Genomic DNA, 15,745 nt, shown 5'->3' with positions numbered 1-15,745 from the left:
ATTCCCACATGTGCTCAATGTAATTGTTGATTATAAAACGTGAGTAGAAAAATGAACGAGTATGGAAACGCGAGTAGGGAAAGCACGTTTAGTAAGCGCATATAGAAAATGTGTATAAAAAACGTGTTTAGTTAACGCGTGTATGTGAGGCCCCATTCAGATAGAAGCCTTACAAGCATATTGAATACCAGGCGGGTTAAATGGCAAGGGTCAGAGGGCGAGCAAATCGGAATTCAGCTGGCATGTACCACCCTCGCCGCCAACTGTTTGGTATCATATGTGTGCCTCTATAAAGAAGATCTTGGCCACATGCATGCAGGCTCATAATGCACCTCTGATTTAATTGACCCCACTATCTGGTATTCCAATTGCATGATGCCTCAAATGCACTGTGTAAGGCTTCATCTGAATTTCATTGGCCCCACACGTGTTTCCTAGCTGACGCGTGTACGCTAGACATGTGTTTTCTATGCGCGTTACTTAAACGTGTGTATAGGCTACCCGCGTTTTCTACGCATGTACTAAACGTACTTTCCCTACATGGGTTTTCTATACACGTTCTCTGAACGTGCTTTCTTTACTCGCGTTTCCCATACGCGTTCTCAACATGCTTTTTCTATTTGCTACTGCATGTGCCTTTTAAAATCATTTACATATTACAATGGCCCTCCCATGCATATTTAGGGATACAGCAATAAGACAAGTACCACACACAGTTCCACTATCCAACGGCGAGAACTTTTCAAGTGCTTGTTTTTTGATGTCAGCACTACTCCCACATCCAGGTGGCTGCCACCTTTTGAGGTGAGAGCTTTCACTATAATAATTATATCTTGTATTATTTAGGAGGCCCAATCAATTATTAATCTGCTTGCATAGTTAAAGAATTGTTTTGTTATCAGAATAAGGAAAATTAAGGTTCTATACTAGGGCATATACGTATACATATACGCAGGCGCCTCGCGGTAACCTCTGATTGAAATGAATTGATTATATAATGATGTTGAAGGTGAATATTTGAAAGTGGAACAAAAATTGAATGAATAAGATAAGGATAAATGAAAGGGTGGAACAAGGATAATTATAATGAGTTATGAATTGTTCAGTTAGTTAGTGGTACGGCAAACATCACTGATGATTTGTTTGGGGTGTATGTAGATTGAAACGGGTCAGCCATAAGAATTTGAGTGGTGACTTCTTGTTTGTTTGTTAAACTGATGATCGTGTCGTCGTCGGTTATTTTTCTGATCATAGGCAAGAAACCGACGAGACTGTAGTTGCTGTTTGGAGTGGCGATCACAAGATCTTAGACAGTCGACTTGTCCTGTTGGAGAAGTGTGATGTGTAGTGTTAGTAGTCTCTTAAGCTGACCTTTGTTGATCCGACTGCTGCCGCCTAGCTCCGGCTCTTCGATCCCTGTCTTGTTGTCTGTTTCTTTCCCTCTGCTCCTCAGAGAGAGCTGCACGGCGGTTTGCACTACGAGAGCGGGTGTTCATATCTATTATCTAGCTAGCTCTCTGGCTCTAGAAGCTGTAGTCTGTTTCTTTCTTTCTTCGGGCCTGCTTACGATGGCCATGAGATCGAGAGCTGCACTGCACTGTGCATGCTAACGATGGCCACGCCTCTTTGTCTGCATGCGTGCCCCCCGGGGAACCTAGCCCACATCCGTTGCAGACATATATATATATATCTACATGGGCCAGAATCAGGTAGTACGATTATTTGCCTCGCTTCCCGCTCGGCAATAATATGTAACAATACCATAAAAGTGTGAGCTCAACCATTCAAGACATGAATTATGAACTGAAACAAGGAACAGGGCATTTTCTTGGAGCTGGTGATTGTGCATGCAGCATAACAATATACACTCTGAATCGATGACAAGATGACCCTAACGGAATTTGGTCCATATAACTTCATAATAGTACAAGATAGCCGGTGTGATATTTGATACTCATCAATAATCATATTGTCATGTGTATTAAAAATTAATGTCCCATAACACTTTTCACAATCTTTATAACCTTGAAATTGTTCATATAATTACACTGCATTAGCTTCTAAATTCCGAAGTGTAAGTGCTAGCAGTTAGTAAATATAGAAAACTATGGTTCCTAGCGTTTTAATTTTATCTCTGCTACTTAGCATACAACTATCATCACTAGTTGTAGCACTGACTCTTTATGACTCAGAGATCTGTAGTGTATACAGTGCTGCCTATGGAACTCCAATTGACATTCATATAACATGCTCTGTCTACCATTATGATTCGTTTTCCTGCCCGAACAATACTTTCTTCCATGAATGGAAGGCAACGACATGTAATCAAAGGTATCATTCTCAATGCCAACCACTCAATTGCCATGGTTTTGTTGGAATGAACCTCACTTACAAGTGCTCTTTTGAAGGAGCTCGGCTATACAGGTACAAGAATGGCGAGTACCAGTATTTGAATGGGTCCTCGGTTAACTACGGTCTACTATTGCCAGAACATGCTGGGCTGTACGAGTGTCGCAACGGCACAACTGGTGCAGTACATTCTCAGAACATTACTGTTAATGGTATGTTATGAAACTGCATAATAATATATATATGTGCTCATCAGCCACTTGCTCTCTCTGTCTTTGTATAGAAGAAATTCGTATTGGTTCAACCAACTGTGAAGAATTTTCATCGTGCATTCAGCAGAATATGTGCTGCTCTAATGGTGGCTTTTTAACTGCCTCAGAATCTTATAACTTTGCTGTGTATGCAAACCCAGCAGACAATGTGTCAGTGACTATTGAGCAAATTGAATGGTTGGCAGATAACGAGGCTCGGAGTGATGTTGATCTTGGACAGTACACACAGCAAAACAAAACTAATCCTACGATATGGGTAAGATAACAAGCTTAAGTGCAGGTTGCAATCAATATGTCAAGTCTTTAATACTTACAGAAAGCTGGTTTCCGTTATATGCCATATAAAGTGACAAACAAGGATTCGAACATCATAATTTTCATTACTGCCAGCACAGACAACTACTCTTATTCTGTTTCGGTTATACTACATCTTTCGGGTGAGTGTCATGGTGGTATGGTGTTCTATAGATATTAATGTTTTTCACGTAGCTATAAAAACAGATTTCAAAATTGAAAATACAAGTCTACCTCTGAATACAACGGTGTCTGCAGGGCAAGATGCAATCTTTCAATGTACATACACTTATGCTAGCATTCAAGATGCTAGTGCTTTTCTGATCAAAATTGATTATTCAATATCAGCTGTTTTTGGAAATACGACAACAATTGAGACCTGCTCTATGTACCTTTCTTTATCAACACCATACAACTACACCAGTGATAATTGTACAATGCCTCCTGTGAAGAAAGTAGTCACTGTGAGTAACAGTATATCATCTGTTGTGGAGTACACACTTCGTATACCAAAAGTGACTGCTGATCTCTCTGGAAGTATTGTATCCTGCTCAGTTGTTGAGTTCCTTAACAACGATCGTCTTCAATGGAGGACGTCTGCCCACCTAACTGTAATCGACCCAGTAACTGAAGTATCCACATCTGGTTCAAAGTTTGCAGCTTTTGTAGTAATTATTTTACCAGTCATTGTTGTTGTTGTTTTTCTAGTACAAAAGTGTAGACAAAGACGTGTCCTCAATCAGAATGGAGGTAAGTGTTCACAGTATATGGATTCTCAGTTTTTAATGGGTATATATATTATACATGACCGATAAAATATACTGGGTGAAGTCATACCTCTGCAGTGGATAAAAAGATACATTGCTATCGCTATGTAGACACGCCAGACACAATCTATCCCAGTGATGTATTATTATGTGTTTTATTTCATACAGATTCATTTCGATATGCTCACTTACATCCGTCACAGTCCACACTCGGTAACACAGAGCCAGATGGAACATTGTGTGTCCAGGTGGGTCATAACCGCTTTTACAAAAGGATCATACTTTGACCTATATACGTATATATATTATATATATATATATATATAACTATGGCCTTGTGGTATTATCACACAGTTATACTCATGCATGCAATGCATAAAGCCCTAAGACCCAAGGAACGAGAGTGATGTAGCTATAGTATATTTAGTTACCAGGTGTTGTGATGAATATAATGCACCATTGACTTCTGCTCAAGTTCATTTGATAGTGAGTATTTTGTTATTCACATTTTAGATAATATATGAAATTAATGATGCGCAAAGAAATGGACTTGTGCTGGGAGAACAAGTACCCAGAAATGGCATAAACAATAATGGTTGGACAGGAGTGCTCAAAGACTAATTATTGGTTTTACTGATGGCAGCCGAACTATAATATATAAACTTTTTTTACGCTTGTTATGATGTTTTTCCCACCTTAAATAACGTAATATTGTATATATATATATTTATGTCAGAGCTTTGCTTCGTAACAAGGACCATGGCATGTACACGTCATGCAGACTCCTCTAGATCAAATTATGCAGTTAAAAAGCTTCACATATCATGTTAATACCCAGGCTGATCAAATTGACAGTTGCATGTAGTGTACAGTGAAGCTGCACCCAGTCTATCTAGACAGCAGGACAGTGGCCATGGATGTGACTGTGTAGGATGCGTTCAACGTGTGGGACAGTGGTGCCAGTGTCAATCGCTCCCTTTTCTCCCGCAGCCATGAGAGACACGTCTTCCTCTTTGAGAAGGTCATTATCTTTAGCAAAAAGATTGAAGCCTTTGAGGAGAAAAAGAGTCAGGAAATCAGAAGTAGGAATCTGCTAAGGAGTGTGTAACAACTCACCTGCCGAATCAACTAGCCATGAAAATGGATGGCGCTGAAGCGTTGTACCCGATACCCATACCCATGCAGCTGTCAGGTTGAGTGGCATGACCTGAAGTGTAGGGGGGCGTGGTGGTGGCCGTGCAGCCTCTGGCGTATATTTAGAGAGTTAGCAATTAGTGAGTAGTTGTATTTAATTAAGACTGTGCTGTAAGTCAACAATTTATTCAAGCTTATATACTCTGTGTAGTTTCTTAGCCGTTGAAATACTACTCAAAGCACTAAACAAATAGCGATTTTAGCACTGCAGAGGTCAGGATGCATAACGATGTAGATATCTATGCATGTATATCCTTTCACTAAGCCAAACTATCCTAGACTATATCTATATAGTCTAGACGTGCAAAGAATATTTTCTCTCCAATAGATTACCTCATTGTTCCCTCTGTTCTTAACATGCACCACAACAAATCCACAAAATCTATATATACCTTATGTTGCCATTGTTGGTGAGCACCATTTCTTAGATATATACTGGTATTGAAATAGAACATTTGTATTGTGTTCCAAGCAATTACCCCCTATATATATATAACCCTTACAATTATGGAGATCTTTAAGAGTGCCTCGGAGAGCAGTCATAATATGCACCTTATATAGGAGTTAGCAATATAAAACATCAGTCGACTGACATCTAACTGGTGAGGACTCCTTCTTCAAGTGCTGATGTCACACCTTCGCATTCAATAAACAGGTGGCCACATTTTGAGGTGAGAGATATTCCACTATATGAACTGTTTGTGTTAGGAGCTATATAGCCCAAGTAATGTATGTGCATGTGCTTGCTATAATCAAAAACTGTACACATATACTGTTCAAGTGATCGTACATTATACACTCGATCGATATAATTGTAGATCTATAATTATAGAAACCCTTTAATAGAATGCGGCCATATACCTGCACAGTGAACGAATTAAATGCATGATGCCTGCTGAGACGACTAAACTGGTGTGATAGTTGTACAGTGCAACAACCAAAGAGAGTAAAACTTTTGTTTTTTACGTTTTTGTGTATATCTTCTAAACTAAATGTGATTGGATCAATTTGAGTGCAGGTACTGAAAGTTCAACTATTGGCGCTTCTAGTGGACCACCACCTGTTACATCATATGACATCATCATTCCAAAAGGGCTGCTAGAATATGTGTACATTGGAAAATATGTTAGGCATGGAACTATCTGAGTTAAGATTTGAAATTTGTTGTGCAAGTACTTTATTACCTTGCACATCTTTTGAACTCCAGCGGAAGTGCACGCTACTGGTAGGTTCTGAGATACACAGAATTTTGTAAATTTTTAGTAGCAAATGTGTTAGGCATTGATTATTTGAGTTTGTGCGTATACTTTTCATTTGTACAAACTTACAGGAGCTAGATCAGTCTCTTCTTTGCTAGAGCGGCCCTTCTTCTCAAAAATGGTGATTTTAGCTGATTTTCTTGGTTTAGTATAAATTGCCACGCCCCTGTGACACATTATGACTGATCAACTGGGTGTAGTTGCCAGTTAGACATCATTATGAGCTTGGATGTAGCAAATAATGACAAGATGATTTGTGTCAATTGTGATGATGTCACAAATCAATGAATATCATTGCTTACGTCAGCAAAAACGGGCAAAGAATCACCATTTTTGATCATGTGACTGTCATGTACATCAAAAATTAATGCCCCAGAACATTTTTACTAATTGTAACCTTTCATACTGTATTGGCTTGTAAATTCCGAGGTGTATAGTGCTAGCAGTATAGAATTATGGCTCTTAGCGTTGTAATCTTATCTCTGCTGCTTAGCATACAACTATCATCACTAGTTGTAGCACTGACTCTTTATGACTCAGAGATTTGTAATGTATACAGTGCTCCCTATGGAACTCCAATTGACATTCATATAACATGCTCTGTCTACCATTATGATTCGTTTTCCTGCCCGAACAATACTTTCGTCCATGAATGGAAGGCAACGACATGTGATCAAAGGTATCATTCTCAATGCCAACCACTCAATTGCCATGGTTTTGTTGGAATGAACCTCACGTACGAGTGCTCTTTTAAAGGAGCTCGGCTATACAGGTACAAGAATGGCGAGTACCAGTATTTGAATGGGTCCTCGGTTAACTACGGTCTACTATTGCCAGAACATGCTGGGCTGTACGAGTGTCGCAACGGCACAACTGGTGCAGTACATTCTCAGAACATCACTGTTAATGGTATGTTATGAAACTGCATAATTATGTGCTCATCATCCACTTGCTCTCTCTGTCTTTGTATAGAGGAAATTCGTATTGGTTCAACCAACTGTGAAGAATTTTCACCGTCCATTCAGCAGAATATGTGCTGCTCTAATGGTGGCTTTTTAACTGCCTCAGAATCTTATAACTTTGCTGTGTATGCAAACCCAGCAGACAATGTGTCGGTGACTATTGAGCAAATTGAATGGTTGGCAGATAACGAGGCTCGGAGTGATGTTGATCTTGGACAGTACACACAGCAAAACAAAACTAATCCTACGATATGGGTAAGATAACAAGCTTAAGTGCAGGTTGCAATCAATATGTCAAGTCTTTAATACTTACAGAAAGCTGGTTTCCGTTATATGCCATATAAAGTGACAAACAAGGATTCGAACATCATAATCTTGATTACTGCCAGCACAGCCAACTACTCTTATTCTGTTTCGGTTATACTACATATTTCGGGTGAGTGTCACGGTGGTATGGTGTTCTATGATATTAATGTTTTTCACGTAGCTATAAAAACAGATTTCAAAATTGAAAATACAAGTCTACCTCTGAATACAACGGTGTCTGCAGGGCAAGATGCAATATTTCAATGTACATACACTTATGCTAGCATTCAAGATGCTAGCGAGTTTCTGATCAAAATTGATTATCCAATATCAGCTGTTTCTGGAAATACGACAACAATTGAGACCTGCTCTATATACCTTTCTTTATCAACACCATACAACTACACCAGTGATAATTGTACAATGCCTCCTGTGAAGAAAGTAGTCACTGTGAGTAACAGCATATCATCTGTTGTAGAGTACACACTTCGTATACCAAAAGTGACTGTTGATCTATCTGGAAGTATTGTATCCTGCTCAGTTGTTAAGTTCTCCAAACCTCATCATCTTCAATGGAGGACGTCTGCCTATCTAACTGTAATCGACCCAGTAATATTAACTGCTGAACTACCCACATCTGCTATTGTGGTAGTAATGTTACCAGTTATTGTTGTGATGGTTTATCTAATACGAAAGTGTAGACAAAGAATCAATCAGAACAAACGTAAGTGTTCACAAGAATTTTAGTCTTTATACGTACATGCATGTGTGTTGTTTCACACAGATTCATATCGACATACTCGCTTGTGTGAATCCCAGTCCACACTCTGTGACATAGAGTCAGATGGAGCATTGTGTGTTCAGGTGAGTTATGCATTGACAAAAGTACCTAATTTGGGCACACACATTAAGGCCATGTGGTATTACTGCCATGCAAGACACAATGGCCCCAAAAACAAAAGAATTAAAGTTCCTAGATTTTAGTTACCAGGTGTTTTGATGGCCCATTAAGTAGTGTCTGATGTTTTAATGCAAATTTCCCTGGATAATTGACAGTCCATTAGATAGTAAGTATTTTGTTATTCACTATAGATATCTGAAATTAATGGTGTGCCAAGAAATGGACTTATGGTGGGAGAACAAGTACCCGGAAATGACGTAAAAAACAATGGTCAGACTGGAGTGTATTCTCAAAGACTAGTTGATGGTAGACCAAGTTCACCTTATCAAAGAGACGAGCCACCTGATCGTACTTTAGAGTTGTACGATCTTTCTGAGCTCACAGAATTTGTCGTCTACATCAGCTACACCGATGCGACAAGTGAATGGGTGAGAAATGAACTAAAACCACTCATCGAATTGTTACATCCTGTTATTCGTGTGAACATTCATGAACATAGTATGATACCAGGATTTTCCGTATCTGGAGAGCGACACAGACTAATACTGGGGGCAGACAAGATTGTGATTGTGGTCTCTAGTGACTATGCAAGTTCTGAGTGGTGTGTATATGAACTGGAGCATGCAATTCATCAGAAACCAGCATTGTGTAATGGCAGGGTCATCCCCATATTAACTGAGATTAGTAACCCTTTGCCGAAAATCATCCACGGTGTTGTGTGTCTGTACAAGGATGAGAATGATTTCAATGGGAGATTGAGACAAGCAATCTTTAAGAAACCTCATTCTGTGCTTTAAATGAATTGTTAGTTCATGATTGTCATGCGTGCTGTAGACAGTTAAATTCATCAACTGAAGTGTATACTTTATTGTGACAACATACACAATTAATTTTTGCAATATAATTATAGCAAGGGCGTATAAAGAGAAGAGGGCATGCAACTCGCAATTTATAAGTGTATGCGTCATATTACTGAATGAGTCAGCAGTCAGCAGGATATGCTATTTAGCCAACCGCCACTAGGTAATGAGCTAGTCTAGAGTATAAAGTGCACGTGCAATAAATTCTTGTCTATTTTTAGACATACGCCCCCGTCCATTTGTAATATGATAGATTGTAGTTGCATGCCCTCTGCTCTTTATACGCCCTTGATTTAGGGAGAACACGATAATTAACGATAGCCTATTAATGTTCGAGGATCAATAGCAGCTTCTTTTAGTCTTAAATTCTCAGTATCTGATTCACTGCTGGTATCACTATAGGAGATAAAGCACTAAATTACAGGTGGCAAACCTCATATACGTACTGTACCTGAAATCTGTAGCTTTGGGAGTCTGTCTACTAACTTGCTGCGGTGGTGGTTGAGTGAGGGAGATAGGTTGTGTGGAGTCACTTAGTAGCTTTATGCATGATACTGTAGAGTGTGGTTGCATTGGAGAGTCTGCACAAGTGGACACTTCATACTGTCTGTATAGCGGAGGGGTTTAACAATAATGTCAGAGTGATAGTGATATTAAATGCATGGAAGTTACTTGTCAAGGAGATGGCCCAGCTTCTTTGCAATGAAGTTCTGTGTCTCTGCAGATACCTGTGATCCACTTGTGTCGTCCTGCTCTATGATTCGTTTTGATAACCTATATTAAACGTTTATACGAGATGACGTTAAGAATGATCAGCATACTTTTGTTTCTTTGCTGATGGTAGGGCACTGGTTGAAGGTAATTCCACTCCAGATATTGCCTCATGCAATTGTCTCTTCCTTTTTTTCTCATCTACAGAGCTACTGGATGAAGAAGACATAGGGTGAGTGTGAGGTATAGTTCTATTTCCACTTCCTATTATGTTGATCTTTACCTGTTTAGTTTTTCATTATTCATGGCCGAGTGAAGCTACGCCTAGAAATTGACCACAAAGTAACGTGACAGAGGTTCTGAGGTTCTCCTAGTTAAGTTGCCAAAGAATATTGTATCTAAGAGTACGAGGTACTTGTACGTACGTAGTGTCAAGCTTGGTGAAAACAAGACAGAATGGGTTCTAGGACAAAGGACGCCTCTTCAAAGCTTCATGAGAAGCATCTGTTCATACTGAATAATATGTTGAAAGAGGAAGACAACAAGCTTTGTGCTGACTGTCATTCCAAAGGTGTGTTCAGGAGATTGTGTAAAAGCTTACTCTAGAGGCTATGTACATTTATTACAAAGCAGTTATTAGACTCCCCCCTTTAAGAAACCATCGATACTGATGATATAGTGCTAATTAAAACCACTGTCCATTGTCCATTGTCATAACATTCCATCTTGTTCACAGGTCCGAGATGGGCCAGTTGGAATCTGGGTGTCTTCATGTGCATACGCTGTGCTGGTATCCACAGGAACCTCGGGGTGCACATCTCTCGTGTCAAGTCGGTGAACCTTGACTCCTGGACCCCAGAACAAATTGAGGTGACGTACAGTTGCAGTAAATTCAAACAGTGTATAATTATGATATACGGTCATAGTTTTAAGTTTCCCTTTGCAAATTCCAGACACTTGAGCCTGTCCAAATATGCCTTCTAAAAAGGAAGCTCTCTATAAGCTCAGAAGTTGTGCAGTACTGTGTTTCTATGCACTGTATTTAGCACACCTCATATTGTGGCACCACGTAGCATGTGTGCATGTGTACATGTGCGCATGTGTACATGTGCTGATTGTATGTTTCATGTCCCTACAGTCGATCCAGAAAGGGGGGAATGGAAACGCTCGAGAGATGTATGAGGCCAACCTTCCAGCAAACTTCCGCCGACCACAGGATGATTAGTGAGTCAACTAACCACTACTACGACTAAACACTTGGTTGGCTTGTTGTCTGTTTAGTTTTGATACAGCCTCTATGTAGCCTCTAGATATGCCCCTTCACAAATTTAAGCATATCATGTGATATAATAAAGCTGTCTAAGAGCTACTTATGGTCAGAATGCATCTTGACAGTTTAATCTAGACTAAAGCTTTGTGCCCGCTAAAGACTACATAATTATAGTCATGGCCTTTAGATATGTTAAAACTTAGAGGTAAAAGCATTTGCATAGTTAAAGCTTAGGGGTAAGTGGCTATAACTTTTTGCTGTACTTTCAACAAGCAGCTGTTAAGTCTTCACTGTAGACATACTTTCAGAAGTGTAAAGGAATAACATTGTGTTTTAATTATTGTGCACATGTGTAAAGGTACGAATGATGGGTGGTAGTGAGATTTGTGTAAACTGTTAAGTTGCTGTTAGTTTTTTGATGCTCTTAAATCCCAGTATAATATTAGGTGTGGGTAGTGGCCATGTCAAACGATAGCTGCTCTGTAATAATTGCTGAAAATATGCTCCCACATAACACAGAATACATATACCTGTGTCATCGTGGTCACCCTAGGTTACCTCTATAAAATACAACGTGTTGAACACCCAAATGTGACTGTTTTGACCTTTGTCAGCAGGCCACCCCTCCCTCTTTACATCATAATTATAACAGGAACAGGTTGCTCTGTACTATTCTACATGTATATAGTCATCATGTGTACTGTACACTGATCATGTGACCCATCCATCCCTTCCAGTGCTGTGGAACAGTTCATCCGTGGCAAGTACGAACGAAAACAGTACATAAGCAGGAGTGGAGGTACCCAAGCCGCCCCAGAGAAGAAACCTTCAACCAAACAACCTCCCTTGAAGAAAGACACTTCAAGCTCTAAGACAAATAAGGTATTTACATACATCAATGTAATTGACATGTGAGTGCCTAGCATATGTTTCTTTGTTTATTACCAATAGCAACCTTATGCCAAGGGTTTCAAAGTATGTCCTTTCCAGTGCAGTTACTGTACAGATACTGTGCTTGAACTATTAGGCCCTACAGTTTAACAATGCATGTACATAATGATAGTTGTCACAGTCCACTTGGTAATCAAAACTCTCTCTCTCTCTCTCTCTCTCTCTCTCTCTCTCTCTCTCTCTCTCTCTCTCTCTCTCTCTCTCTCTCTCTCTCTCTCTCTCTCTCTCTCTCTCTCTCTCTCTCTCTCTCTCTCTCTCTCTCTCTCTCTCTCTCTCTCTCTCTCTCTCTCTCTCTCTCTCTCTCTCTCTCTCTCTCTCTCTCTCTCTCTCTCTCTCTCTCTCTCTCTCTCTCTCTCTCTCTCTCTCTCTCTCTCTCTCTCTCTCTCTCTCTCTCTCTCTCTCTCCCCCTCCCTCTCCCTGTGCAGACAATTCCTGTCCCACGGCCGAATGCAAGTAAACGCTCCGCATCCCCTCAACGTATGAAAACCTCAGCGTCAGCCACAAAGCCAAAATCACAAAATCCTGTCGATTTCAACAATGCTCCTCCTAAACGATCCACGCCCAAAGTGGATCTTCTCACTGGACTTGCTGCTTCCCCGGACCTTATGGACACCACCCCGGCAAAACCAGCAGGCAAACCATCGTTTGACCTAGACCCTGGATTTGTGTCAAGTCAGCAAATTACTCCCGCAGGACAGCTGATTGCTGATCCGGGGCTACAAACGGCACGCCCTTCTGGTGACGTAAATACCTCAATCATGTCCCTGTATTCGGCCCCCCAGCCACAGTATAACTCCTACACTGCCCAAGGCTACCCAGTGAATGCCTATCACTATCAGCAACAGCAGCAAGCAGCCATGCGAATGGCACAGATTGCCCAGCAGCAGCAAGTCCAAGTGAGTCAAGTGCAGCAGCAGATGGCTCAAATACGACTCAACCAACCACCAGCACCCATGCCAATGGGTAACCCTTCGGTTCCTCAAAATACTGGAGGGTTCGGAAATGGTGGACAGACTTTGAACCCTCACCTTTGGTAGCGTATTATATTGTGTGAGGATTCGCCTTCATTAGGTTGCGGTCATGCATTTTAATATTTTAATATGTGTTTACGGTATCTTGTTGATTATTTAATATTGGACATCTTTTTTCTAACTAAACAGTTTATTTATGCCAATGTACCATGTGTAATGTTACTGATTTTATAGGTGTAGATCTCTTATTTATTATTGTTAATGCTCATATAATTTTAAAAACCAGAAATTGTCAAATGACGAGGATAGAAGTTACTATCAAATAAAAAGCTCAACACACGAGCAACAGTTCGATCATAGTTCATCTTTTCCCAATGAAGTGTCCATGATCAGTTGTGTGATGTACTTCTCCCACTGTCCCTTGTCATAGCCGGCCACGTCGGGTGTGTGTACTCCATTCACCACAAACTGGGGGGTACCTGTGATGCCACGGTGACCGGCGTACTTGAAGGCCAGTCTAGCTTCATTGTCAACAGTAGTGTCGGTGAAGGCTGTCAACATCCTGTGTTGGTAACAAAGTGGAAGGTAACTTGAGTAATGTGGTGATATAAGGGGGTCAGGTGAAGTAAGGAGGGTCGTTATAGTGATTTAAGCAGCGTTAGTACTACTAGGCCTTCGTGGATTATGCTCACAATTTCGGCTCAGTTACACCTACACATGCATATAACGTTACCTTAAATAGTAACTTGGCTAAGTCAGCACTTTGGCTAGATCAGCACTTAAATCATTGACTAGGTACATGTATAGGTTCAGTCAGATGGTGCAATATACACCTACATGTCATATGTATGCACTGAGTGCATGTCACACGAGTAGGTCACACTTACATGGCTTTGCTGATGGTGAGCTTGGCACTGGCAAGAGCGGCCATCTTGTCCTGTACCTCTGGCTCCGTCATGTTCACTGCTCCAGACAAGAAACCTGGGCAAATAATAATAATGGCTAATTACCGTACAGCGCGTGATTTCGTGGGTTAGCAACCCTAATACGAAAATATTTTTTATTTAGAATTCTCTACTAGCAATTAAAGGCATGGCTTCTGGTAAGCAGTCATTCCACAAACATTGGGTTAGCAACCCTAATACGAAAATATTTTTTATTTAGAATTCTCTACTATATACGTGCAATTAAAGGCATGGCTTCTGGTAAGCAGTCATTCCACAAACATTGTGCAACGAAATGATTTTAGAGGCCATTCCACGAAACTTTCACGTTATACGGTATTTAGCTAATACGAAATGTCTAGGAAAAGCCTTTGATTCATTATAAAGCTATAGACTATCATAGATAGGTAGGTTTAGAATGTATTCAGGCACGTTCAATCGTTCCTGAGCTGAGAACATTTAATGCACTCACTGTCTTGGTTGGCAAACATCAGTTCAAGATAGTCTGTGAACTGCATCGGGTCGACTCGTCTCACCAACACACCTGCCCTCTGAGCAAAGAATGTGTCGTGATGGAATCTGTGGGGGGTATAAGTCATGATGATGATATCTGTGGGGGGTATTAGTTATGATGATGATGATGATGATGACATCTGTGGGGGGTATTAGTTATGATGATGATGATGATATCTGTGGGGGGTATTAGCTATGATGATGATGATGATAATGGTATCTGTGGGAGGTATGAGTCATAGGTATAATAGGTGTAATTATGAGGGTTGCAAACATACGTGAGTGGGCCGGAAATGTGGGTGTAAATACAATGCTGCTGGCATATGTTAAAGTAACATTGTAACATTATATATTATTATGTTAGTCAGATTATGTCAATTGTGACATCATAGGACTCACTATGCTTCTAATGAACTTACGGCAGTGATGTCATGTGAATCATGACTTTGATGCCTTTGTTCATGATGTCATATTCATCCACCACCTGCATATACCCACAAAGAAAGTTAAAAACAACTGACCACAATTTCACCCACTCACACTTTTCAGCATTGGCCAGTTTGCCTTTGAGTCAATGCACAGGCTGTGAGGATAGCATTGTGATAATAATTATAAGGTTCCATTCAACTGACCACAATTTAATACAAAAACACACTAACATACAAGCAACCATGGTGCCCAAACAGGAAACACGCACCACGTTAACATTGTGGTTTACGTACTGGTCATAGAATATCTCCAAGACAACCTTTGGCATTTCAGAAGAAATGTAGGTGAAACCTGCGTAAGCAAATTTTTGTTGTGAATAACATTGTATATATATAGAAAGAAATGTAGGTGAACCTGCAGTATAATTTGTTGTGATTAACATCTGTATACAAAGAAATGTAGGTGAAACCTGTAATAAGTAATTTTGTGATTTCTATTTTGTTGTGGTATTTTACAGAAGAAATGTTGCACATTCTATTTTTGTTGTGACATGATAGTGCTTGTATTTGTACATGTACAAGCTACCCCACACCCACAAAAAATGCCTCACCTAATGGACGACTAGGAACTGGTGTCTGTGATAAGCAAATTCCTGCAGCTAGCATGAAGCAGAGGACTCGTCCATACACAGCAGAGGCAGCCATTGCTTGAGTTCAGTGTTTGCAGGATTTTTCACGTGACTTTCTTTTCTGGTTTGCAGAAATTGGCGCATGCGCAAAGATTTTGATCCTG

At 40.2% G+C, this 15,745-nt stretch overlaps 5 protein-coding genes and 1 long non-coding RNA gene across 9 annotated transcripts; 3 read left to right on the top strand and 3 right to left on the bottom strand.

The window, feature by feature from the left end:
* The first annotated feature begins 2,021 nt into the window (after positions 1-2,021).
* LOC135331440 (uncharacterized) lies at positions 2,022-4,408 on the top strand. 4 transcript variants are annotated; one of them, XM_064526588.1, is made up of 6 exons: positions 2,022-2,561; positions 2,606-2,877; positions 2,938-3,058; positions 3,123-3,665; positions 3,851-3,930; positions 4,196-4,408. In XM_064526588.1, exons 1-6 carry the CDS (start codon positions 2,108-2,110, stop codon positions 4,301-4,303), a joined length of 1,578 nt encoding a protein of 525 aa, XP_064382658.1. In that variant the 5' UTR covers positions 2,022-2,107; the 3' UTR covers positions 4,304-4,408. The 4 variants fall into 4 exon arrangements, with proteins under 4 accessions (XP_064382658.1, XP_064382657.1, XP_064382656.1 ...); XM_064526587.1 differs by having other exon boundaries at positions 2,024-2,561; positions 3,111-3,665; positions 4,199-4,408; XM_064526586.1 differs by having other exon boundaries at positions 2,024-2,561; positions 3,111-3,665.
* A 1,197-nt stretch (positions 4,409-5,605) lies between these two features.
* Positions 5,606-6,340, bottom strand: LOC135331448 (uncharacterized). The gene is made up of 3 exons (XR_010393008.1): positions 6,205-6,340; positions 6,061-6,108; positions 5,606-5,974 (listed from the first exon to the last, which is right to left on the bottom strand). It is a non-coding gene; the product is annotated as an uncharacterized LOC135331448 (long non-coding RNA).
* A 137-nt stretch (positions 6,341-6,477) lies between these two features.
* Positions 6,478-9,211, top strand: LOC135331439 (uncharacterized). The gene is made up of 6 exons (XM_064526585.1): positions 6,478-7,044; positions 7,108-7,352; positions 7,413-7,533; positions 7,585-8,127; positions 8,188-8,267; positions 8,496-9,211. The coding sequence occupies exons 1-6, from the start codon at positions 6,591-6,593 to the stop codon at positions 9,099-9,101; spliced, it is 2,049 nt and encodes a 682-aa protein (XP_064382655.1). The 5' UTR covers positions 6,478-6,590; the 3' UTR covers positions 9,102-9,211.
* Positions 9,212-9,456: 245 nt separating this feature from the next.
* Positions 9,457-10,154, bottom strand: LOC135331447 (uncharacterized). Its single transcript, XM_064526597.1, has 4 exons — positions 9,986-10,154; positions 9,837-9,938; positions 9,616-9,771; positions 9,457-9,560 (listed from the first exon to the last, which is right to left on the bottom strand). Exons 1-4 carry the CDS (start codon positions 10,102-10,104, stop codon positions 9,476-9,478), a joined length of 462 nt encoding a protein of 153 aa, XP_064382667.1. The 5' UTR covers positions 10,105-10,154; the 3' UTR covers positions 9,457-9,475.
* Positions 10,155-10,304: 150 nt separating this feature from the next.
* On the top strand, positions 10,305-13,356 carry LOC135331443 (stromal membrane-associated protein 1-like). Its single transcript, XM_064526592.1, has 5 exons — positions 10,305-10,446; positions 10,612-10,745; positions 11,014-11,099; positions 11,883-12,027; positions 12,522-13,356. Exons 1-5 carry the CDS (start codon positions 10,332-10,334, stop codon positions 13,131-13,133), a joined length of 1,092 nt encoding a protein of 363 aa, XP_064382662.1. The 5' UTR covers positions 10,305-10,331; the 3' UTR covers positions 13,134-13,356.
* LOC135331446 (uncharacterized) lies at positions 13,338-15,723 on the bottom strand. The gene is made up of 7 exons (XM_064526596.1): positions 15,564-15,723; positions 15,247-15,304; positions 15,065-15,107; positions 14,944-15,008; positions 14,484-14,590; positions 13,955-14,048; positions 13,338-13,629 (listed from the first exon to the last, which is right to left on the bottom strand). The coding sequence occupies exons 1-7, from the start codon at positions 15,655-15,657 to the stop codon at positions 13,422-13,424; spliced, it is 669 nt and encodes a 222-aa protein (XP_064382666.1). The 5' UTR covers positions 15,658-15,723; the 3' UTR covers positions 13,338-13,421.
* Positions 15,724-15,745: the final 22 nt, after the last annotated feature.

This window comes from Halichondria panicea, chromosome 2, assembly GCF_963675165.1.
Source record: "Halichondria panicea chromosome 2, odHalPani1.1, whole genome shotgun sequence".
NCBI lineage: Eukaryota > Metazoa > Porifera > Demospongiae > Suberitida > Halichondriidae > Halichondria > Halichondria panicea.
This window is presented reverse-complemented; position numbering and strand designations above follow the sequence as displayed.

Excerpts from the sequence above, each read along its gene's own strand:
- LOC135331439 (XM_064526585.1), top strand. The coding sequence starts at position 6,591 with ATGGCTCTTAGCGTTGTAATCTTATCTCTGCTGCTTAGCATACAACTA. Across the intron at positions 7,353-7,412 it reads AAACTAATCCTACGATATGG|AAAGCTGGTTTCCGTTATAT; the intron begins GTAAGATAACAA and ends TAATACTTACAG. Across the intron at positions 8,268-8,495 it reads ATGGAGCATTGTGTGTTCAG|ATATCTGAAATTAATGGTGT; the intron begins GTGAGTTATGCA and ends TATTCACTATAG.
- LOC135331440 (XM_064526586.1), top strand. The coding sequence starts at position 2,108 with ATGGTTCCTAGCGTTTTAATTTTATCTCTGCTACTTAGCATACAACTA. Across the intron at positions 2,878-2,937 it reads AAACTAATCCTACGATATGG|AAAGCTGGTTTCCGTTATAT; the intron begins GTAAGATAACAA and ends TAATACTTACAG. Across the intron at positions 3,666-3,850 it reads TGTCCTCAATCAGAATGGAG|ATTCATTTCGATATGCTCAC; the intron begins GTAAGTGTTCAC and ends TATTTCATACAG.
- LOC135331443 (XM_064526592.1), top strand. The coding sequence starts at position 10,332 with ATGGGTTCTAGGACAAAGGACGCCTCTTCAAAGCTTCATGAGAAGCAT. Across the intron at positions 10,746-11,013 it reads GGACCCCAGAACAAATTGAG|TCGATCCAGAAAGGGGGGAA; the intron begins GTGACGTACAGT and ends ATGTCCCTACAG. Across the intron at positions 12,028-12,521 it reads CAAGCTCTAAGACAAATAAG|ACAATTCCTGTCCCACGGCC; the intron begins GTATTTACATAC and ends CTCCCTGTGCAG.
- LOC135331446 (XM_064526596.1), bottom strand. The coding sequence starts at position 15,657 with ATGGCTGCCTCTGCTGTGTATGGACGAGTCCTCTGCTTCATGCTAGCT. Across the intron at positions 15,009-15,064 it reads ACTGGCCAATGCTGAAAAGT|GTGGTGGATGAATATGACAT; the intron begins GTGAGTGGGTGA and ends GGGTATATGCAG. Across the intron at positions 14,591-14,943 it reads ATTCACATGACATCACTGCC|ATTCCATCACGACACATTCT; the intron begins GTAAGTTCATTA and ends TACCCCCCACAG.
- LOC135331447 (XM_064526597.1), bottom strand. The coding sequence starts at position 10,104 with ATGTCTTCTTCATCCAGTAGCTCTGTAGATGAGAAAAAAAGGAAGAGA. Across the intron at positions 9,939-9,985 it reads CCATCAGCAAAGAAACAAAA|GTTATCAAAACGAATCATAG; the intron begins GTATGCTGATCA and ends CGTTTAATATAG. Across the intron at positions 9,772-9,836 it reads CTGGGCCATCTCCTTGACAA|ACAGTATGAAGTGTCCACTT; the intron begins GTAACTTCCATG and ends TCCGCTATACAG.